This window comes from Sapajus apella, unplaced genomic scaffold (genome assembly GCF_009761245.1).
Source record: "Sapajus apella isolate SASKATOON/1434 unplaced genomic scaffold, GSC_monkey_1.0 scaffold5, whole genome shotgun sequence".
Classification (NCBI taxonomy): domain Eukaryota; kingdom Metazoa; phylum Chordata; class Mammalia; order Primates; family Cebidae; genus Sapajus; species Sapajus apella.
Window position 1 is genome coordinate 14,741,025 of NW_022436945.1, and position 25,176 is coordinate 14,766,200.

The 25,176-nt window shown below is 42.5% G+C and overlaps 1 protein-coding gene across 3 annotated transcripts in view; it reads right to left on the reverse strand.

Annotated features, from left to right (window-relative positions):
• Positions 1–17,092: 17,092 nt before the first annotated feature.
• Positions 17,093–25,176, reverse strand: part of SEPSECS (Sep (O-phosphoserine) tRNA:Sec (selenocysteine) tRNA synthase) — a 40,249-nt gene continuing 32,165 nt past the window's right edge. For 2 of the 3 annotated variants that reach the window (XM_032273512.1, XM_032273517.1), the window contains exons 9-11: positions 24,300–24,393; positions 22,741–22,831; positions 17,093–21,263 (exon numbers count right to left, since the gene is read on the reverse strand). In XM_032273512.1, coding sequence (XP_032129403.1) covers positions 20,969–21,263; positions 22,741–22,831; positions 24,300–24,393 — 480 coding nt within the window. In that variant the 3' untranslated portion in view covers positions 17,093–20,968. The remainder of the gene's footprint in view (positions 21,264–22,740; positions 22,832–24,299; positions 24,394–25,176) is intronic. The other variant, XR_004267126.1, reaches the window with a different exon arrangement.

A 25,176-nucleotide genomic window follows, 5' to 3' on the forward strand; every position in this document is an offset into this window, starting at 1 on the left:
AGGAGAAGGGAAAGGGGGAAGGGAAGGGAGGGGAGGGAGGGAAGAAGGAAGGAAGGAAGGAAGGAAGGAAGGAAGGAAGGAAGGAAGGAAGGAAGGAAGGAAGGAAGGAAGGAAGGAAGGAAGGAAGGAAGGAAAACTTTTTTTTAAATAATAAAGATCCAGGTCAACCCCTAGAGATTTGAGTCACTGGGTCTGGGGTGGGGGCCCAGACACTAGAATTTTTTCAGTGTCCCCAAAGTACTACAAATGAGTAGCCAGGATCAAGAGCCACTGGTCAGGGCATGTGGGATGAAGTTCTTGTTTCTGTAAAGCAGTTTCAGCCATTTGCACAAAAAACAAGTGACACTGACCTTCCAAACTCCCAGCAGCTCAGGGAAACCCCACGTTCCAGTAAACACCTCCCTTCGGGTTACCTACACAATCTCGGCCAGCTCCTGATGGATGGAACTGAGATCTGATTTACAGGAAGCAAGTGAGGAGTGAGAAACGGACGAGATGAGAAGAAGAGAAGCTCTCTTTTTATTTGGCCTGTCATTTCTAGAAAACACACTTTATAGTACTGGGAAGGAACAGAAAGCAGCTGCTTTGGGAAACTCTGGGGGACGTCGGCTTCTGGCTTGTCACGGCTATGATCCACGTTCTGTTCCACTCTACTTACAAGCACAAATTTCCCTGTGAAACGCAGGGTACAGTGTACACAGCTGGGCCCACCACGCACACCGCAGCAAGGACCAGGAAAGGGCGTGGCTTGAGATAGTGCGTGAGCCAGCCCTCTACATCCTGGGGCCAGTTGGTTTTGTAGTTGTTGGAGGAAGGAAAGGGAGTTATTTGGTTTTTTTCCCAGAGGTTGGCTGAATATAATCTTTCAGGAGTTCCTCCCTGAACATTCTTCCTTGCTTTTAAAAAAAAAAAAAAAAAAAAAAAAAAAAAAACCCTGGATTGCAATTTTGTCTTTATGGCCTTTCCCAGGAGATCAGCTTTTATTTCAAAAGTAAAACCCCAGCACAAAGCATAAGGAAGCTTGCAAACCTTTTGAGGATGGCTGTATAGCAAAGGCTTTCATTGAAATGCTTCTGCAACTCCTATATTATCGGGAACGTGGCTTTTGCACTTGTTCTCAAAAATCTCCAGGTTCCTTCTGATTTTATGATTCTGAGTCTCTTGGTTGTAGCACAGTGCCGGGCATATAGTTGCTATTAAGCAGGAAAATGATGGGTGTTTTTTTTCTCTCTCTCTCTCGTGTATGTGTATGAAAAAACAAGAGCAGAAAAGAAAACCTATTGGCCAGGCAAGGTGGCCCATGCCTGTAATCCCAGCACTTTGGGAGGCTGAGGCAGGCGGATCACCTGAGGTCGGGAGTTTGAGACCAGCCTGACCAACATGGAGAAACCTCGTCTCCACTAAAATACAAAAATTAGCTGGGCATGCTGGCATGCACCTGTAATCCCAGCTACTCGGGAGGCTGAGGCAAGAGAATCGCTTGAACCCAGGAGGCGAAGGTTGTGGTGAGCCGAGATCACACCATCATACTCCAGCCTGGGCAACAAGAGCGAAACTGTCTCAAAAAAAGAGAAAAGAACGCCTATTGGCCAACTAGCTTCCTTCTTCATCAGCAAGACTCAGGACTTCAGTATTCCCTGAAATGTGAAATGATTACCAAATGGTTTAAATTTTGATGATACATTTCACCATTGGAGTAAAATTTAAGAAAAAAAAATGCAAATGCAAAATTATCCTATGTTTGTTGTTAGTATTTTAATGTGTTTCTACAAACAAACAGGAAAATGTTAAAACTATATTCAGGGGGTGGGGAGGGAGAGGAGATTCAATCCAGTGCTGGGGAGGATGGATCCATTGCTAAAAGGCAACGAGAACTTTGAACCCAGGATTCAAGTCTTAAGACCTTCCTTTCAAACTGATTCTTACTCAACATTCTTTGCCTACAACCAGAGAAAAATCGACCCACCTGTGCCAGATCGTATTTCTCCTTCCTGTCCGAAGGGATGTTGTGAGGGTCTCTGATGAACATCTCACAAGATCGAGGTCCATCGGGCCTCGAGCATTTCACAAATCCATACCAGACACTTCCCTAACAGAGACAGTGAACCCAGGACGGTCCTGGGGGCTTTTACTCTTTTCTTCTGCCAGTGTGCCAAACTGCCTAACAATTTTACAAGGGATGAACACCACTCCAGCCTGGAGTTTCTACAATTTACTCTTTTTTCCTTAAAAAGGAACTGCAAAAGCGCTCTCCATCCCTGGTTCTCTCCTGCCACTCCCATACGTTGTGATTCCTCAGGGAATACTGACAGCAGCTCTGTGGCCATATCGGCAAGTTTTTCAGTGTCTTAGGATGCAATTTAGCTGAGCTTTGGACATGGATAGCAAGAACTTAAAGGAGCTAGACATTTTTTCACTATCCTCCCGATCTGAAAGATCAGTTTGCCTGTTCTCTAAATAGTTGCTCTAAAGGTAAGCGTCTCTGAAAGGCTAAAAGCAGGCCCAGCATGATTATAGTCTGTTCTGGGCTTCACCACTTGCTCACTCTCTACATAACAGCTACGCTTACTGAAGAGCAGAGTGCGTTGGGCACTGAGCTGAGAGCTCTGCTTACAGGCTCGCAAGGAATCCTTGCAACACCCCTGTGCAGTGGGTACGGCTGTTTCCCCCTCATGCAGAGGACAAAACTGAAGTGCAAACAGGGCAACTTTTCCAAGGTCACACAGCTCGTAGATGACAGAGCTGGCAATGCAACCCCTGTCCTGAACCTCCATGCAACTCTGATCTGTTCCTTGTCACTTATTTTGGGCTTAGCTTGAAAAGTCCTTCATGACTGGGGGGCAGAATTATGGGGAATGATTTTCTCTTTTCTGTTCAAATGTTTTGCATCAAATGATTGTTTGTAAAGCCCTTTAAGATAGCTCTAGCACCCCGACTGGCCCCAGCCTTCGTGGAACCTGAGCCTTCCTCTGCCAGCCCCTGGCCTCCCTGTGTCCTTCAGGCTCCCCATGGCTGACAGCATCAGTCACGGGGCTGCTGCCTCCTTCACTCTGCTGTGGCAAAGCCCACCCGGCTCCTTGCCTGTCTCCTGACTCATCCCTCGTCAGTCCTTTTGGGAGCCACAGGCCTAACGGAGCTGGATGGTAAAGACCAAAATCTCTCCCCTGGAAGCATCATGACTCCAAGAAAAGACTTGAAATTATGAGTTGAATTATGTTCCCTCAAATTTATATGATGAAGCCCTAACTCCCAGCTCCTTAAAGAGTGACCTTATTTATAAACAGGGTCATTAAGATGTAATTAATGAAGATGACATCATAGTGGAGTTGAGGGGCCCAATCCAATGACTGGTGTTCTTACAGAAAGGGGAAACTTGATCACAGATACACACACAGAGCACCATGGGAAGATGAAGGCAGAGATGGGTGATACATCTACAAACCAACGGACACCAAAGACTGCCAGCAAACCCCCAGGAGCTGGGGAGGCAGGGAACAGATGCTGCTTCACAGCCTCAGAAGGAACCAGCTCAGCTGACACGTTGATCTGGGCTGAACTATCACACACTTCTGTTGAATATACCACCCGGTTTGTGGTACTCTGTTACACAGCCCTAGGAGATGAATATACGGAATATCACATGATAAAGAGGAAAGAAGAAAATTCCAGTTAACAAAATCCCCCAGCTCTCCTCTTAGATTCCCTTCTCTTGAGAAGCCTTTCCAGAGCCCTTGACCATGGCCCTACAGAAGAGGGGACTGGCAGAGCCCCCTGGCAGAAGAGAAGGCCAGGACGTGGCGTTGAGATGGTGTTGTAGGGATGACATGCTAGTGTGTTTATTCGTGGTGCCCTTGGTGGAAAGCTTGTGAGGCTGGGAGGAAACAGAGGCACCTCCGAGGCACCTGCCGGGCTCCATCCTGCCCCGAGTCTGGGGAAGGGCTCCCTCCACGTGTTTCCTGCCTCAGCTCCTTAGGCATCCCCCCCTTCCCTCCCACCACATGGCCTGAAGATCGTCTCTTTCCCTCTTGGCTCCCCCACTAGACTCGCTCTCAGGACCAGACTGAGGTCAGGACGGGCCCACTGGCTCCCCGTTGTATCTGCCTGGCCAAGTCACAGTACACATCTGTTAGATGAATGGCCGGATCATGTGAGTATAGGAGGAAAACACGAGTCAAAGAGCTCCAATGATGAAGCCAGGTTTTGGTGGCTCATACCTGTAATTCCAACGCTATGGGAGGCCAAGGTGGAAGAAGAGCTTGAGACCCGTGTTCAAGACCAGACTGCACAACAAAGCAGAGCCCCGTCCGTCCAAAAAGCTTAAAAATAAGCAGCTGTAGTGGCATGTATCTACAGTCTCAGCTACTTGGGAGGCTGAGGACGGAGGATTGCTTGAGTCCAGAAGTTCAAGGTTACAGTGAGCTATGACTGCACCCTTGGCCCCCTGCCTGGGTGACACAGCAGGGCCCTGTCTCAAAACACAAACAATAAAAACAAAAACTACAAAGACGAAAAGTAGAAAGGGAAGGTAATGAAGAAGCAGAATATTTTAAAACTAAGAGGAGGAGTGAAAAGGGAGAGAACAAGGACAAAGAACAAATGAGAGAAGGAGAAGAAGAATATGCACTTTTCTGATGCGGATCCACAATTCCTGGTCTGATATTCTTGGGACCAGGTGTTTTCCATACTGAGAATCTGGGGTTTTTAAGGAGGGTTACTGTGGGGCATAGTACCCATATGGAGGCAGACTCCTGTACACAAACACGCATGGACATTTCTGCAGCAAAAACGTATGTATAGTCACACAACGTGAAGAAACAAAGACTAGAAAGAGCCTCGCGTAGTTGGAGTCGGGTCAGATGTTCTTAGACCGTAGGTTTGCAGAGGATTTTGGACTTAGGAGGATGTTCGTGGAGCGTGGCTCTGTCATGGAGCCTCTGTAGCCCAAGCCAGGCTAAGATGGAGGCTGCTCACACTTCTCGTGTCTAAGAAGGGAAAAGGCCTGGGCCGAGAGCCTTTCCCCTGCTGTTGTGTTCTCATGTCTCATCCAGGGTGAATTTTGGGCCAAGGGTTCCCAAGAAAGGATTGAGGACAAATCATTTATTCAGCCTAAAAAAAGACAGGGCTTTGTTCACACTCAAAGCCAGAGGAAGAATGAGAGACAGGGAGAGAAGGCTTCGCATGGAAAATCCAGTCCTTTCAGTGCTAAACTCTTCACTTTTCCCCACGAATAGGCTCCCCATTTGCCATTGTTCTTTTCTGGGAAATGGTTCCACAGTCATTTTTCCCAGCGGCTGGCTGCCCCCCCCACCCCACCGGCTGTCCCGGCTGCAGATGACCTGGGCAGCATCTGGTGGAAGCCCCATGGGGCCTCCAAGCATTGAGAGTGCTCCCCTCCTACAGGATCTGTCCTGGAAGCAGCTGACCTTATTCTTGAATGGCCTGAGGCGGCTGTAGACATATTTCAGCTGTCACTCAAGAATGCTGGAGCTAGTCCAAGCCCAACTCCTGGTGTGGCATCTCGAGGTGAGAATCAGGATAGGGCAGAGGAAAGAAAGTAAGATTCTCGGCCAGGCAGGCTTGGTTTCAGGCTTGTCCCTGCGACTTGTCATGTGATCTTAGACACATGACTTCATCTTTCTGAATTTCATTCTCCTCCTCTGTAGAGGTGAATAATGATATTCTCTTGCAGAGCTGTTGTGGAGGGGAAAGGAAATAACATAGGAAAATATACCAGAAGCCTAGGCCCTTTTGAATAGCAGGTGTTCCTGTGTTTGCTGTTCCGTGAACCATCTGTGGACACTTCTTGGGGGAATGGCTTCCTCTCTCCTAGGTGGTGGCAGGGGTGATGGCCGTGGGAAACATCGGAAGACTTTTGAGGCAAGTCTCAGCTTCTCCTGCCCTGGTCCATACTCCCCAGACCTCAGGCAATTCCACAACTTTTGGGACCCACCAGAAAGCTGTTATGCAATTGGGCCGGTTCCTATAAAGGGAAGTTGATTTCAAAACCTCCCCCTCCAAGATGTCAATGGTTAGAAGCAATCCACTGATGATCCCACCAGCTCACTTGACCTGGCCTACCCAGAGGCCAGCACAGCTCCACGGCTGGCCCTGCCCCACACAGACACCTCCACGTGCCTGGGCACATCTGTCCTGGGCCAGCCCCTTAGTGCTTCCCAAGTCAGCTGCTGCAGTGGTCAGCAGCTCACAGAGCCCTTAGGGAGGAAACCCAGCCAGCACTGACCACTGGTATTGGTGCCCAGGGCAACACAAGGCCTCCCCAGTTTCCAGTTCCCAGGACTCATCTGCATTAGGTTGAGATTCCATTCATTGTGCATGGTCACTATTGTCTGTGCAGTGCTGTTGGCTCCTGGCGTCTCTCTGTGGCGTCCTCACGGTCCAAGATGGTTGCTGCAGCTCCAGCCACCATGTCTGTGTTCCGCTTGCTTCCCAGGAGCCTCCCCACCCAGTGACTGTCACTGAGCACACATCTCACTGATTCATGTGGTGGTTCTAAACAAATCTATACATTCTTTGAGAAAGGTGGGAGTCTGTTCCCCCTCCTCCTGAGACTGGGCCAGCCTTTGTGTCTTGTCACCAATAAAGGCAATGGAAGAAAAGCCGCATGCCTCATCCCAGAAAAGTCATGCAGTTTCCAGCTGGTACTCTTGTCAGACTTGCTCTTGGGGACAGCCACCACTAAGTTTGATGCCCCAGAATCACCATGGTAGAAAAGTCACACCTGAAGGGAGTTGTGTTGTTATAAAGTCTACTGGATAGGGCCAGGTGCAATGGCTTACTCTTGTAATCCCCGCACTTTGGGAGGCTGAGGCAGGCGATCACTTGAGGTCAGGAGTTTGAGACCAGCATGGCCAACATGGTGACATCCTGTCTCTACTAAAAATGCAAAAATTAGCCAGGCATGGTGTCACGTACCTGCAGTCCCAGCCACTGGGGAGGCTGAGGCAGGAGAGTTGCTTGAACCCGGGAGGCAGAGGTTACAATGAGCAGAGATCACGCCACTGCACTCCAGCCTGAGCAACAGAGCCACTCTCTCAAAAAAAAAAAAAAAAAAAAAAAAAAAGAAAGAAAGAAAAAAGACTACTGGATAGGAGTCAGCAGGTCCAGTGCTGGTCAGGCCGCAGTTCCTGAGAAGTGGCTCCACTCTCTGCCCTCCTGTGCAAGCAGTGGGGGCAGCTGGCAGGAGTGTGAGCTCTGGAGGCTGAGTGCTGGGAGTCACATGCCGCTTCCTCTGCTTCCTGGCACGTGTCCTTATGCAGGCAATGTTATCCTCCCCGGGCCTCCTTTTCCTCATCTGTAAAATGGGTATGATACTTGTCAACACCTCACAGAACTGATATGAAAATTAATACATGAGACATTCTCAGAACTGTGTCTCACTCAATATCACCTGTTTTCTTTACTTCATGCCACCAATTATTTTGTAAAATTACCATTTCCACATGTATAGCTTTCTCTCCACTAGAATGTGTCTGCGCAGGGCTGACACCATGGTCACCATGCTGGGGACCATCCTCACTGATGGGTCCCCACCACCTCAAAGAATGTCTGTCACACTGCAGGGACTTGAATTAGTTTGGATCAGGTTTTTCTTTTTCTTTTTGGGTTTGGATCAAGTTTGGCTATGTGTAACAGATAAAACAACAGTGGCTTTAAAAGGGAGCAGTTTATCTGCCTCTCAGGAATAAGAGGTGTCTGAAGGTGTACGCCCCAGGAAAAGGTTTGTGAAACTGTCATCATCAGAGGTCCAGACTCCTTCCACCTTTCTACTGCAGCAGGTTTAGTGTAAGTAGACACTTCGTGGTCCAAGATAGCTGCTTGAGCTCCAGCCATCACATCTGAATTCTGTGTCAGGAACAAAAAGAAACAAAAAGGTGTAAAAAGGTACACCACTTTTCCTTTAGGGAAACTTTCTAGCAGTTCTATACAATAATTCAGTTTACATCTCATTGGTCTAACCTTAATGCACAATCACATCAGCTAGGAAGTTTACCCCACTGGGAAAGGCAGCATTATTCTCAAAGTTAGAGTTCTCAGGAACAGGAGGGAATATTGAGAAGAAATGAGCAGTCTCTGGCCAGTGCTCAGTAAATCTCAGACAGATAGATAAATGGTCCAGCCAGACTCAGCCCTTTCCACCCACGCCCTGGGGGTTCTCGCTGCCCTTCAGGCCAGCTGACTTATGATTCGTGCCAGCTTTGTCTCTAGAAGGCTGTGCCTACTGCCTGAGTGGGAATCAAAAGGTAGGAAGGAGGCTGGCTCAGGAGAGGGGCATGGTGCAAGGCAGAAGCAGCCACTCTTCCATCCTTGACAATGACACCGTCATCAGTCATCCCCTCCATGCCCAGGTCCTGCTCTGGTGGCAACTTTGGGGACTTGATCCAAGGGAGGGAGGATGGCTAAGGATAAGACCAACCTTCTTTATTTCCTAGGACTTCATCACCCCAGGACTTCATCTGCTTGGTTACCAGATGGTTCTCACCATCCACCCTCACAGGACACAAGCTGTCACCTGGTGGCCACCGTCAGTGGGAGTCAGCAGTCCTCTGGGCAGGTGTGAAGGTTCCAGCTGATGTATGGGAAACTTCAGACCAGAGAAGGAGGGCAGGAGCCCTACTCAGCCTCTTGGGTCCCAAGAGCCCTGCATCCTCTTTGACTCAAGGTGCAAAATCTTCTGAGGTTTGCCCAGAGTGGGTTCCAGAAACAGGTGCCAAGTCACAAGCTTCTGCTTCTGAAAGGGGAGAGCAGGGAGCTGGATTTGGGCAAATCTAGGCCATGTTCACACATGCTGAGTGAACAGTCTCCAGCTCCTACCTGGATCCTGCTCTGCAGCTTTTTCAGCTCAGTCATCATCCACCTCGCTCCATCCTGGTATCTTCTGCTGATCGCCAGAGCCCCACAGATCATGACCTCTGGCCTGGGCTGATTCCTCTGGGTGCTAGGAGTGGAGGATTCCCAAAGTACACAATCTCCTTAGTCCTCAGGAATAAAAGGTCCTGCTTGGCTACTAGGTGATTCCTCACCATCATCACCAACACCAATGCCAAGATCAAGGGCAAGACCATCACAGGTCTCTTGAGGACCTGAGCATGGAGGCAGGCACCAATGACATGCAGAACACTGAGCTCTTCGTCAGCCTTGGCAGAGTGCTTGTCCCATGCCAAGCACCATACTATGCACTTTGCACCTAGCATCCTATTTCGTTTTCCCATCAACCCCATGCTGTCGAGACCATTGTTATTATCCCCATTTCACAGATGAGGAAACTGAGGTGTAGAGAGATAGACTTGCCCAAGGACAACCCCTACAGGGAGGCTCCAGTGACCGTGGGGAGGTATAAAAGGACATCACACCAAGGTGTGATCTCATGTTGGTGGCAGGCGCCTCGCTAGCACAGCAAGAGCATTGCAGACGTGAATCTGGATCTAGATATTTTGGTTATCACCTGGCACGACAGAGTGCTAGAGGTGCATGGACCTGGGAGAGGACCAAATCCAAAATTCTCATTATACAGATGAGGAAACCGAGGCCAGAGTGGGGAAGCGCCTTGCCCTGGCTTCATATCAGCAGGTTCAACGTGCAGCCTGTTCTCATTTAGTTTGGTCATTTCTTGTCCCTGATAAGTTGCTATTTTTTTTGAAGGCTTTTCTTTGGTTAAAAAAAAAAAAAAGTATTTCTGTCCTGTAGCATGTTTGGATTTCCCTCAACTTTTCACTAGCACCAGGTGCAAAAAAGGCTGAGGTTGCACAGAGACAAGCACCCCCTATCGGTATATTTTGGGAGGACAGACAACTTCAAGGGACTCCACATCATCTTATCATGACACCTCCCACACCCAAGAGTGATCTACGTGTCATGCTAAACACTTCACAGTTACTGCATGGCATCCCCTAGTCCCTGAGGGAGGAACTCCTCCTTACCTTTCCTATCTTGTAGCTGAGGACACTGAGGTTTATCCAGGGAACCTATCCAAGGTTACACACTTGATAAACAGCAGAACCAGCTCTGAAGGAGGGTTGGCAAACCACAGCCCGTGAGCGAGATCCAACCAGCTGCCTATTTTTGCATGGCCCATGAGCTGAGAATGGTTCTTACACTTTTAGAAGATTTGGGGGGGAAAAAGCATGCAAAGAATACTTCACGACTCATGAAAATTATATGAATTTCAAATGTCAGTGTCCATAAATAAAGTTTTATTGGGACACTGCCATGCCCATTCATTTACAGATTCTGGCCACTTTCGAGTAGGTGCAACAGAAATGGTATGGCCAGCAAATCCTAAAATATTTACTGCCTGGCCCCTTACAGAAAATATTTGCCGACCACCCCTGCTCTAAAGCAAAGTCTCCTACCCCGTGTTTCAGTGCTCCAAGAAGGCTCCAAGGCTGGTGTCAGAGCTGTGAGCACCAGTTTCCAGACCATATCCTTAGAATGACGCCAGACAAGACAAGCCATGGAAGTCACCAAACTTCACTGGGGCTTAACTGCAAAATAAGGATAATCATCACGCCCTGCCTGGCTCCAAAAACTGTCAGAAGATGAAAACAAAATAATGTGCATCAAAGCATTTTGTAATCCAGAAAGCACTCTACAGAAATGGGAAGGATTAGTGCATTATTTGATTCAGAGAAAGAGGGCTGGTATGAAGGAGAGAATCCAACTGGAGGAGGTAGGGGTGGGTTTGCCTTGCTTTTGCAGGATTCATTAATAAAACAGACCAAGCCTGTTAGGAACGGCCTTTGTCACAAACCCTGTGCCCCTTGCACCCCATGGAGCGTATTCTTTGACCCTGAAGCATGGATTCATCTCTTAAACATTTACATTTGGGGCCAGTGTCTTCTGTCCCAGAGAAATGGCTTGCAGGCGATTCCCAGCTTTGGGCTTCTTCCCAAGGTGTGAGGAACCACGAGGCAATTTTAACGTAGGAAGAGTTCCCTGTCCCCAAATTCACTCTGCTCTTTTCTGCTCACTGACTGGCAAAATTTCATAGAGATTCATTTCTATGATTATTCCAAATCTGTTAAAACAAATATTTCTGGACCAGGTTAACATTAAACACTGTTTGTTATTTCTATAGTGTGAACAAATCAGTTGATCATTTGTTCAAGAAATATTTGCTAAGGTCCCACAAAATGTAGGAGATCAATGGGCATTCAAGGGACAGGCAGGGGAAGTGAGGAGGGTGAAATCGAGGTCACCACTCTGTCCAGCCAGCTCCATTTATCAAAGTGTTTAAGAAAGAGAAGGGAGAAGGAAAAGAAGGTGTGGCAAGAGTTCCAACAGGCAGGGTTAGGGCTGGAATCCTTCTGTGATGGAGAAGGGTGACTGTGAATATTTGGAGCTGCTGCCTGGTAACTCCGGAGTGGAGTCCATCGATGCCATAATCCTCCTCCCACTTACAGGGGAACCTGCTGTTTTCGACTGTCAGCACAAAAGCCAATCTGAACCGACAGCAGCCCAGCTCTCCTATCACTCCCCACCCCCAGCCACAGCCCCCCTTCTGGCACCATGGATGCCTGACACTCAGCTGATCTTTTAAAAGTGAGAAACAAACAAAACTGTGTGCAGAATTGGATGTTTATTTCCACCATCTGCATGGCAATACAAGTTCAAGTTATAATGGCATCCGCTCTCCATCAGTATTAGGCAACCATTAAAACATCTACAGCCATTTACTGATTATAAACACACACTAAAAAAAAGGCGGCAAGTGGCATGTGGCCCCGCACCTGCTGCCTCTGTGTGCGTCAGTCAATTTCATGCCTAGGAAGCTCTGGGCTCCATGGGGATGGATCTATAAAGCAGTTTGGTTGGTTGTGGGTTTCACTTTTTTTTCCTGGAAACAGCATAAACCAAGTTGGCCCTAAAATACACTTATTGCAAATAGATGGAAATAAATGGAAAATAGACAATGATCATAAATGCAAACCCAAAAAAATGCTGAATTTCCTAATGTTAAAAGGTTCATTTGCTTTTAATTAGAAGATAAAAACTGATGAATGTTTTTACTGGCCTTTAAAAAAAGTTTGCAGGGATTACTGTTCAAAAGCTCCTGCTCGCCACCACCCCCACCTCTCCCACCCCAGGAAGGTCTGAGTCACCAGGCAAGGACGAACAGCACATCAACTGGATGTGGGGAGAGAGACACTGGAAACAAGAAATTGAGGCATTTTATAGGGAATCAAAAGAAAACCTGATCCAAAAACCAGGAAAACGTTTTCTGGATCAAGATGTTGTCTTGCAGGTTTTTCTCTACCTCCTTCAGATCTGCCCCTGGCCATCACAAGCCGTTGTTGGCTGCAGCCTGAGACCTGCCTCAATGCCATCCTGAAGGGGCTGTGTGGCTTTGGGTTGTCACTCTCAGAATCTGTTTTATTAGCTGGGAAAGCTAAAATGGGGAATTTCATTAGACTAATGGATTCCTAGGGACACTGGATCCCATACTTCTAGGTTAACTTCTCGAAGTCTGGTTTGGTTTGTTTGAGAGTTTTCCAATGAAAAGTACCTTCTGCCACTGTGGTGTAAAGGACCCACTTATTGCCTATGACCAAGTTTTCTGGAGGAGGAGTGGGAATAGATCTCTCTCAGCTTTTGATCTGGTCTCAAGCAAGTTCTCCCAAAAGCTCCTTCGTCTCTCTCATGATCCCTGAAGTGAATCAGGCGGACTCTTCCAACAGGAACACCACGGTCAGCTCCTCTGCTCCACCTCGGGTGGTGCCTCTCTGCTCCCCTTTGCTCTAAACACCCATTTTGAGATGGTGTTCTGCCTTCTCAGCTCATTGAGCCGGGCTGGCAGGAGCCCAGCATAGCTTGCTTTGTCTTCAATCTATTTTAGAATAAAAGATAGCTCTATATAGCTACGACGATTACCACCCCACCACCAGCACATTACAGGCCTAATCCTTTTTGGGGTTCTAACTTAAAGCCTCACATTGGGAAAGCTGGCATTGAAAGTGAATTATTACACGCCAGTGTGGACTCAAGTCCATTTCTCATGATAACCAGCAAAACTTGAAGCATGTCAAACTGTAATTTCTCCAGCATCCTGAAAGATCTTTGGGAGTCTGTGTGGAGGTATGAACATCTCCTGTAAATTCAGTATTATTAACCCAGGGGAAAGTTGTTTAAATAACACACAAACACTGTCTCAAGTCTCAGACACTTTCAACCTCCCCTTTCAGTACTTCTCTACTTGTCACTGGTTCCTAATGCTTCCTGATTCCCTCCTCTTACCCTTTTTCCACTAAAATCTACCCTTCGGTGATCTTATTTGGATCCCGACTCAAAGGTAAAAGAAAGGTAATTGCAGAAATGAATACTGACAGCATATTTTATGACATCAAGACATTATTGTTAAATTTTTCAGGTGTGATAATGGTATTGTGACTTAAAACAGCAAAATGAGACCTTTCCTTTGGTGACACATTTTGAAATGTGAGCTACACCCAGAAATGATGATGAGATTTGCTTAAAGTGATGGGGGAGGACTAGCTGGTGGTGTAGGTGAAACAAAATTGGATTTGATATGTGCCAAAGCTGATGAATGGATGCTGGGCATCATCATATTTTTTGGTATATGCTTGAAAGTTCCTATAATAAAAAAAATTTTTTTAAACAAAAAGCCTACTCTTAGGGAAACATCTGATAAATACATCCAAAGTAAGATGTCGCCAACTAATAAGGATAAATAGCAGTTATCCATTTCCTGAGGCATCTGCATTTAACAGGAGACAAAAGCCTTAAGACAAAGAAATGAATCCAACAGCGCCAAGTCAGGCGGGAGCAAAGGAGAGGGCAGCGAGTGGTCATCTCCAAAGTGCTCTGAAGAGGGTTCCAGGCTTCATTTTCTTTCTTTATCGGAACAGGATTTAATAAAAATCAGGGCCAACAAAACACAACTACATTTTACAAAGGCTGTTTCTGGTGCTATTTTATTGACGATCTTTTTCAGTTTTTTAAAATAAGGTTCATTTAATAATAGCTACTATCAGACCACATGCTAGATGGGACTCCTTGCTAAGTACTTTATATATGATAGATTCTTCCATTTGATCTTTATTTCAATCCTGTGAGATATTATCCCCATTTTACTGATGAGTCAAAAGTTAAGTTGTGCAGTTTCACTCGGTCACTAAGTGGCAGAGCCAGGGCTGAAGTCACTTTGTGATCACTGTAGCTCCTGGGAGAAACCTCTTCCCAAAGGTTGGTCACTCAACAACTAACTGATTCACCTTCTCATGGCACATGGACCACTTATCAAAGGTGTGATACATCATTAAATCAGGAACTGTTCCTCAAAACAGTAATTAGTATTTTTAAATGATCAAACAGCTAAAAAATGATGCCAGGCCAGAACAATGGCATAATCTGTGATAGCCAACATAGAAAAGATTCATGAGGCTAATCAACCTTACTGAGGATTGATGTCACTGGAATACCACTAAGTGGGTGCAACTGGGTTTAGCAGACATGCTTAGAGCAAGGGAGAGAACGGGTAGAAAGGTGTGCAGAAGAGTGTAGCTTATTTTGTTGGCCACGGGTATCAAAGGTTGAATTCTCTGGGAGGCACATACTGAGGCAAAGTTAAGAGAGCAAAAGGTTTGTTGAGGAGTTAACACCTGAAAAAGAAAAGGGGGAAAGCAGGCGAGGGCAGGGGAGCCCTCAGACTGGGATGCAGACCCAACCAAGCGTCTGCCAGCACAGCAGGGTGCTCCAGAGCCGCACTGGGTGGGAATGGCTGGGCCCTTGGACCTGGGCCTTGCTCAGAAATTGGCTGAAGGCCATGACTTTTGGCTCAAAGACAGGTTTGAGCTAACCTTGAAGGAGGTAACAGCAGGAAGGCTGTCAGCTAAGCATATTCCTTGCAGCTGGGTAGAGTCTTTCTGTGCAAGATCTGAACAGAACCTCTTTGTGTCTATCACCCAAGTAAAATTTTTAGAGCTCTAGTCTAGGAGAGATGGAAAACCACTGAGAAGTTTCAATCAGACATGATGGCATTTCATATATAGTTATATAAATATTTAATACCTATTGAATCATTCATGCAATAAATATTTTGAGTGTCTATCATGTTCCAGGTGCTGTTTAGGTGCTTGGGATACATGAGTGAACAAAACAAAGATACTGCTTCAGTGGAGTTTATGTCATAGCCAGAGAGGGAGAGACAAACAGTACAAAATAAATATGTGGATGAATGGTATGGTGGACCTCTGCTCCTCAGTGCATCATGGGCCAGCACTGCAGGCATGCCCTAGGGATTTGCTAGAGATGCTGCCCCACCCCAGACCTAGAATCTGAATCTACATTTTAACAACTCCAGGTGATTCTCACAAACCCTAAAATTGAGGCCCCACCCTCAATTTTTACCCAATGTTAAGGGAAGGGGGGAGATAGCTACAGTACTAAAAAGGGTAGTCAAGGTAGAGCTCACTGAAAAGGGAGAACGTTGATAAAATGCATGAAGGAAGAGAGTTAGCCAAGCATCTGGGTTAAGAGATGTTTCCAGGTGGAAGGCCCAGCTTGAGCCAAGGCTCTAAGGCTAAGCATGCCTTTGAGGAACAGCAAGATGGCCAGTTTGGCTGGAATGGGGGGGGTTAATGATGAAGTCAGGTCAGAAAGATGAAGGGGGAGTGGTTACAATGGCCAGTGCTGTAGGCCTTTTTGGGACACAGCAAGGCCTTGGGCTTATACGTTGAGCGACATGGGAGCTACTGCAGGAGTCTGAACAGACACGTGACAGGACCTATGTTTCCAGAGCATCACTCTGGCTGTGAGAAGAGATGGTAAAGGGACATGAGTAGAGCCAGGGTAACCAAGAGTAGTCATCATTCAGACAAGAAACACTGGGAGTTCAGAACTAGCTGGTTACAGAGCAGGTGGGAAATGACTTGATTCTGGATAAATAAGTAGCTACAACATGATTTCTTGATGGATTTGGAGTAGGATGGGAGAGAGAAAAGTGGAGGATTACTCCAAGGTTTCTGGCCTAAGCAACTGAAGAGAAATATGATTTACTAAGGTGAGGAAGGCTGTGGGTGAACAGATTTTTAGGGCAGAAGATCAAGGAATCATCTTTGGCATGTGGTGGTTAAGATGTCCATCAGACACGCAAAAGATGTTGACTAGGCAGCTGCATTCAAGTGTGGGGCTCAGGAGGGAAGTCTGCTAGAGATACCCACTTGGGAGCCATGATCGGCTATTCTACTATAAAGTCATGTAAGAATAGGGCTAAATATACTGAACAATTGCCATGCCTGCAGATCTGCCTATTATACCACAAATTTTAGTCAGATAATATAATCAGTGTTGAAGTCATTGTGTATGAACTTTTTCTGTATATCTTTTCTGGGTTGTAATCTGAAATTTCAGGTAATTAGTCAATGCACTTAAAATACGGTTTTTAACAAAATTCTCAAAAATGCAAAACTAAAAAAAATCCATAAAAGCCAAAACAGAAAAACCCTGAAAATAAAAAATAATGGTCATCTATAATCAACTACGTACTTTTAAATTAATTTGCCGACAAAACTCATTGATGACTCCCCCTCAAAAAAAATTCTACTGAATAAACTACATAATAATGAATACATTTAAGTCTAGCAAAACTTATGATGGTATAGCTTTTCGCAAAGCGTAATAGTAGTTATTAACAGTAAGTACTTTATGCAAAGGTACTGAGTTACACTCTACCATATATTATCTCATTTAATCTTCACTCCTATAAGGTTGTATCCATTTTATATTTGATGATACTGAGATTCAAAGAGGCTAAATATGTGACCTCACATGGTTAATAAGTGCCCATGCTTCTAAGTACTTTCTACAGTCAACACAACGTTTGCAAAACGGTTGCTGGAATATCATCTCTTTCCTTCTTCTTCTCCTTTTTTTAATACAATTTAGCCCCCGGCCATGACTCATGAGTCTCATTATAGGTATGACTTTCCCTGCTGATTTCTCAACAAGCTGATACTGATGACTGAATCAAAAATGGGCAAGTAATTTACTGTCAGTTATTTGTATTCTCAGATTTTATTTATCATAAGGATTAGGTAAAATAATATACTGTCAGTGCCTTATTAAAAATTTATTTCATGTAATAAATTATATAATTTATTTTTATTTTTAAACAGTCTACAGCAAAAACATTTTTGGAAACATCTTTTCCTTTTGGAACAACAGGCTGGTTAGCAGGCTGACTTCAGCTTCATGATCTCATGGCTAATCCCCACAGTTACACAGGTAAGCACAACCTTTCTTGGTACTTCTCAAGTCGACACCACTTGATAAAAAATAAAACAACATAAACATTTCTAGATTTTGCCTAAGGCCTTAGCTTTAACTGCAGAATAGTGAGAAGGAAATTACAAACACATGTTCATTAGCCTTAAACTTACCATCTTACATGTGTACCTACCATAATGGCGAAAGGAAAGTAAAAAGTAAGGCACAAGAGGATGCAGCGAGTGTTAGGTCTGTCTGCTAAGACTGGCCACAAGAGACATTTAGCCAACATGACATTGCAGACAAGGAGAAAACTGACTAATAGAACCTCTTCTTAAAAAGCTGTTAGTATCATATTCAATTATTATCAAATTATTCAGTCTGTGAGACTTCTAAAGTAACCAAACTTCTGTGTATGCAAAACTGGACTTTTTTTCAGTTGCAAAATAAGGTTGGCCTCAAAAATGCAAAACATAACAAAATTATTTAAGAGCCTGGCACAAGTTAGTATATCTCAGAAAGTGGGAAAAGAAAACCCAACTCTTACATACACCAAATGTGTATGTATTCCAAAAACTTTCTCCCAGTGAAATATGAGTCAGACTCACCAGTTTTATTGTTGCTGTTTTCAGCTGTTTGTTATTTTCCTCTGTGAAAGGACACTTGAATATAACTCTCAGGATGAACTGCTAATTCAAAATTAAAGTAACATCAGCAGTAAACACAAATTAACTCTGTTTAAATTTTACAAAAATCTATGGGAGTCGCAGACATAGTCTAAAAGCACATTCTGTAGCCCAGTCCTCAACGAGAGTTCTTATTATGAGGCGGTTAAAGACACAGAACCACAATGGAGTTAAGTACTGATCATAATATTAGAAAAATTTAATTTATATTTAAATTTACCATTCTGTATATCAAGTGCCTATTGGCTGAACAGAACTGCATTCAATAATTCATATTCTTTAACTTCATTCAACTAATACAAAAAGCTCAACAGAAAGATTTACAGTCAAACACCAGGTTCCTAAGGCTGGTGTCACATATCATTCCCTGATAGAGTGAGAATTCATCAGCAGAGGACCTAAGAACCAAACTGTGGGTTTGATTTAAACTTCCTTTCCCTGCCATGTGTAAGTAACACATTGTGGAGAGACTGAAAGAATATTCTGTTTCTCAATTTTCTTTTCTAGGCAGACTGCCATAGCCCAATGGCTTTAAAAATCTAACTCCAAAATTTTACCTGGTAGTTTTAATAAGGGTAGTTGGGTCACAAAGATAGAAGAGGTTATCTTCAGCAATGATTGGAAATGTATCATCCACTGCCTTTGTCACAGTGCAAATATAACAAAGGCCAATGATGAGCCTTACCAATCAGTACTACCAAATTATAATAAACACATCCTTTTTAATACTTACATGTGGAAATGGGAGTAAGGGAAAATGACACTAGGGTGAGGACCAAGGAAAGCCTGAATAGACAGAACTCTTCTAAAACTGTTGTGAATTCCATGATCTCAGAGTCAAATTTTAAGCCAGAAAGAATAGAGCTAGAATTCCAAAACCACAGAAAAAGAAAGGGTTAATACTAAAAACCACAGCTGATTTTATGCATCAGGAATGAAATGTTGTAACATATCTATCATTCACATGTGAGTTCATGTAATTTGTCTTCAATTAGAATTATTATCTATTCAGCAGCTGAAGCCCAAGAACTGCTGATATACTGCAGATGAAAAAACATTTGCGAGTCTCCCAGCTCTGGCCTTTCTTAAGCTAAATGATGATCACAACAATATAGATCACTTGCTCTATAAAACAATTTTGGCTTACATGTGTGGTAAGCTGCACTGCCAGCATTTACATTTGCAACATCATTTCAATGCTTTTCTTGACTTTAGAGTTTGCAACTCTTCAGCTTTATCGGCTCTGCAATTTAGTCCCAAATTCTCATTAAAAATTTACACTTTTTAATCCAGTATTTATTCCCTTGAAATGAGTTATTACAACTATGTAATTTTTTTAAATGTTTGAGCCCCAAAGATAAAATAAATACATTTTAAAATAAACTTTGTGATATTCATAATTAAAAACTTTATATCTCAAAATAGTATTGACTTCCAAGGCGGTCAAGCCAGTGACCATAGGAGTCTACCTTACACATTAAAGGAAGAGGTATCTATCTGAGCTCATGTTTACAAACAGTCTGGGACAATGCACAATGTCACCAAAATACCAGAAAATCCCTTTCTTATATATAGGTTACAATGCCAAATCAATAAGAAAAATGTAACCCAGAAGGCAACATACCATTCTCTACTGTAGTGTTTTTAAAAGTATGTTCAATGGGCTGTTAATAAATACTTCACTTTAAAAAATAAGTTTCTCTTTGGATAAGGATATATTCAAACTGGGTTAGTTAGTGAAGCAATTCTTAGAGCCTTTAATATGCCAACAGGCAGGTTTGCAAAGGTGGCTCCCAAATTTATTTGTCTACAGAACATTTTCTCCCCATGAGCACCTTTTAGGAACAATGATCCACAGAGCTGGTTTTGAGAAACATGGCTTTGGCATGGTGGCATGTTTAGAAGCTTCAGTAACTCTTCAGGCTATGACATATCAGTCTATTTCTTAAATTAACAACAAAATTATTGTTAATGCAAGTAAGTCTGGAATTTCAGACTTAGAAAAATGAACACATGGGCAGAAAGGGGGCAATACCCCTGTTTATCACACTATATGATTTTCCCCTTCCTAGCAAAAATGCGTATGTTAGCCAATTTTGATGATGTCTGTGCACAACATCTGAACAAACTAACCAATATTCACAGGCTGCTTAAAGCAAAAACAGTAAGTGGAATAACGGTTTCCCTTACCCAAATGGAAAAATGCACCAGTGCCATAATGACGTGTTTAGAACCCATGACCCTAGTTATCACTTAAGATTCTCTATATTTGATGACATTTATAAAGCTATCTTCTTTGAAGTACTACTGAATAATTAAAGTTGCTATGGTAAACTTCTCTTTACTCGGGGGAGTTTCTCTGCTTTAGAGGAGTATTTCTCAACTTCAGCACTGCTGACATTTTGGGCTGGGTAATTCTTTGTTGTGGGGAGTTGCCCATGCATTGTAGGATGTTGAGCAGCACCCTGGCCTGTATCCTCTAGATGCTAATGGCATCCCACCAGTTGTGACAACCAAAAATGTCCGCAGATGCTGTTTGGATAAGTGAATCATCCCCAGTTGAGAACCACTGCTTTTGGGTCACAATGGAAGTTTTTATCTTGTCTCTGCTTCCCTGGGGAATGTCCATTTTACAGGCACATTGTGACTTACACATTTCAACAAACAACTAGTATCTAGTAGCATAAGAGACCTTTCTCAATTCTGTGTGATCTGCATTTCAAAAATAATTGAAGGTAATATTACTGTCATTACACTAGTAAAAATTATCTGATCCATGAGGCTTAACTGACAGATATCCTAACAATTAGAAAAATGCTAATTGTATATTATAACCTGTTAAGGATCACAAGGATTGAAGCAGTCTAAGAATGGAAAACTTAACAATCACCCATGGCTAGTTCAGACGACAGTCTACTCCTTGACTGAATATTCTCCATGAAATTCTCAATTCAAAAATCTCAAGTCTTGTCTTTAAACTACTTGCTTGTACTACAGCTTTATCATTTCTTTCAAATGATCAAGAAGAAACCCTCTGCATGTCATGAAGAAGCATCCTGGTGTGTGTCAAGAAGTACATTATCTAGTTTTAAAGCCATTTCTTCAATATCCACATCTTCAGTTTTGTCATAATTGTCATCACTCTCTTTACTTTGTTCTTTTCTTACTGTCTTTAAACACCTGTCAAGTCTCTTTATGAACAGGTCCACATCCTGCATCTTCATTCCGATGGCTGATGCAGCATTGAGGTAAGCACAAGGGTAATTATTTGTATGTGACATAAAGCCTCTGAAAGTATAGCCACTCACAGTTTGCACAGACCCAAGAGGCACAACCCTGAAAGAGGAAAGATTTACCAATTTAATATGTCTGGTAATGGTAACACAATGTCACCCATAAACAAAAGATATGTGTTACAAAGCCTTATATCCACTTATTAAGAAGTTTAAAAACAGCCATAAATCACAGCCTACGAAAATAGAACGGGTTGACTTTAGAATGATTCTATAACACACTGCTTTTTTACACAGAAAAACTCTATCTCATGATTATCATTTACTTATCTTCTCTGAAAGATCTAAAAGTTCTAGGAATCTCTTTTTATTTATTTTATTTTTGCCAGTGTCTTTTTCTCTTTACCTGAAGCTCTAGGAATCTCAAACACCTCTACATCTTCTTCAAAGAGGTAAAAGGAAAATTATTTGGTTTTGTGCCAAATCTGGAAAATTACTTCATATAGGCACAGTTTACTGAAATATTGAAATTTGCAAGTCAAACCACTGTAATTGTCATGTGTTACCTCAAATAATCAATAAACAAAAAGTCTATCTGATCAATGCATTGCAATGGACAGTTTTAAAGCAAAGGTCCAGAAGAAGTTAAGTAACTGTTTATAGTGGGGTGGTGGTCAGCAAACAGCAATATTCAGCATAGGCAACTGCATTTTTAAAGCTTTAGTTCACTGGCATATTAGATATAAGCAGATTTCTAATAGTTTAATCATTTTTTTTAAGGAGTCAATTAAGCTCAACCTAAACATAAAGACAAATAGTGGCCATACTAAAAGCAAAGTCAAGAAAATCATTTTAGAAGTGTCAAAACTATACTGCATATAGATAAGAGTTCATCAAGCTGTCCTGTGATATAAAATCTCTATCTTCTGGTAGTTAAAGAAAAATTCTTGTTATAAGAGAAGCATGTAAAGAAAAGTATTTACAACAAGATATTTCTTTTCAAGTCATTTTTCTCTGACCTCATCAAATCTAAAATGAAAAATGAGATTCACTTTCAGACCATGTATATTTGTAGAGGAAAAAATACAGTTTTCTGAGGCAGTTAGATAGGCAAGGGTTGCATAATCTTTTTTTTAGTTTAGGAAGAAGGCTTTTCCTTAACAACACTTTCACTTCAATTTAGTGATGAAGATGACTTATTTCTAATGCCATACTGTGACTCGCCAAAGATCTTCTAACAAAGGAAATAAAGACAAAAAATCTGTGAAGAGAGGTAATAAAACTTTGTTTCTGTACGTCTATGAAAACAAACAAGGTTCAGGCATAAGCAGTCCACAAGTGGGTATATAGTAGCCTTACAAATCCTTTTTTTGACTTTTTGTGACTATTTCAGGCATAAGCAGTCCACAGGTGGGCATGTAGCAGCCTTACAGATTCTCTAACTCATCATTCTTTACTCCATGATGAATTCACAGGTATAGTTCAGCATATACTTGGGGGACCATTGTTGAGGAAAGATACTTTATTGGAATTAACTTTGAAAAGCCAAATAAATCCATGTCTCTTTTAAACATACTTACCTGGCTCCAGAAACCTGTCTGGTAAAAAGCATAGAGCCAAGCTGAGTGACAGCTTTGTCATGGTGTTTATCTAATGTTTTAAGTGTCACAGCTGAAAAAGAAAAAAGTATCCCAATAAGCCTTGGTTTACTGGCATAAAAATCACTCAATAATAATAGTAATGATGAAGACATTACTTTTTATTCATTGTCAAGTGGCACAATTTCACTTTAATGTACTTAATGAATTACAGAAGGGATTTTTTTTCACATATCAGACAAAAATATTTTAATGTAAATTAACATCTCAGAATACAAAACAGAATTTCCACATCATCCTTCCAGAGAGTAAATTTTTCCAACTAAATAGGTGGAACAATAACATCATCAGCATGGCTGTTCATTCAAATCCAACCAAGTTTTAAAAACTTGTAAAGTGAGGATGTGGGATATATTTCAGTACATATATAAAACTAAGTGAGATCAACTTCTACATGTAGAAATGGCAATGGTCATTCTGAGGCTGCGTGGGTAAACCGGATTGCATACATAGCACCACTCGTAGCTACCATTTACTGACGACTCACCATGCTAGATGCTTCACAATCTCAACCAATCATTTAGCAATTTTGCACGTGAGGGAAAAGGAGGTCACAGGCTAGTACATGGAAGAACCAGAATTCAAGCTACGCAGTATCGCCTTCTATAACATCTACATAGACCATAAAACAGCAAAGACTGGTTGGGTGGTTTTTATTATATATTGGTGTTCAAATGGTATTCCGTAGAAGCCCATTCCTAAAAAAGGCTTCAGTTACAAATGATTCACTTTCCTTACTTTCTTCAGATATATGTGAAATATGAAACATTATATTACATATATTCACAATTTAAAAGGGGGTAATTTGAAGCTTAAAAGATAATTAAGTGAATAAACATCAATATTTATATTATTGTTTTTAGTAGCCTCTATATTACATGACAAAAACACATAGTCCTTACATATACAAGTGAAATTATCATAAATACAGATTTCTCTAACATCCATAGGCTAAAGAAAATAAGCAATAATGGCATTAAAAACAACATAAGATTTGATTTCTGATATGCTGATGTTTTGTTAACTAGAGAACGTTTTATTTATTTGTTTAGTTTAACTAATAGAAACAAGGTCTCCTATGTTGCCCAGGCTGGTTTTGAGCTCATGAGCTTACGTGATCCTCCCACCTTGGCCTCCCAAAGTGCTAGGATTACAGGCATGAGCCACCACACCTGACCTGGAGAAAGTTTTAATTATTTATAACTAGAGTTCTGGTTAGAAACAGGACTTTAAGTATTTTCTGCATATTCATTATAATACTTAATACTGATTCTCGTTCTCTCAGTGCATTGGCTTTATCTCAGAAATATATCAAAGCATTTCAAAAGGCTAAACTTCTTCAATTTACAAATTAAAATACTGTGATGAATTTAGAAGTATCATTATAACCAGAAAGAGTTCTCTCACTTTCTCTAGAAATACCAGCTTCTTCCTAGAGATGGATTGTAATATTTGCTTTTCTTTAGGAAAAAAGGAATTACCTAAAGATATGGGATTGTGAGGTGTATGCAACAGTCTTTCATTGTAGGCTTCTGACAACTTCTTTATTTGGTTGGACAAATATGAAAACATTTCCTGCAACAATAAAATGTCACATTTAAAACACATCAAATATCTACTGCAACTTGCCAGATTTAGAAAGATAAAAATCTGATTGGTATGAAGTCTACACTGTAAATTAACTCATCCATTTGCCCTAAGACCAATTCTCTCCTTTGCCACAATACAGTGAAATTCAAGGCTGCCACAAATATCACAAGCCACAGGATTTCAGTAAAGGCAAAAAATCAGCACATTTTCGTCCTTCACTATTATGTATCTATCACAAATCCATCTTCTTCTCAGAACTTCCCAACCACTCTGAACCATGTAGCCATCAACCTCTTCCCTGGACACAGCAATAGATCCTAAAAGATTTGTCTGCTTGTTCTCCACTCTTCTATAATCTGTTCTATATTCAGAGACTAGATAGGTCTTTTCAAAAGCACACTAGTTCATTTCCCTCCCCGATGACTTCCTCCTACAACTATTAAAAAGCCACACTCTTCATCTCTAAGGCTGCACATCATGTGACCCAGCCAATATACTCAACCTAGTGACTATCATTTCCCCTGGCCACTACACACCAGTTACATTAGCCTCCTTTCCAATCATTCTAGTGTCTTTGTGCTTGCAACTCTCTGCATTCCCTAGATCATTCCCAAGTGGTCCCTCTTGTCAAATGCTTAAGACACCTTCCTTGGTTAATTTCACTATTAAAACAGCTTTCCAACTCTGCCAATTTCCTTCCCAATTTCAATCTCCTTCCAACATATTACCTATTTTGGTTCCTTCACTATACTTTATCTGAAATTATCT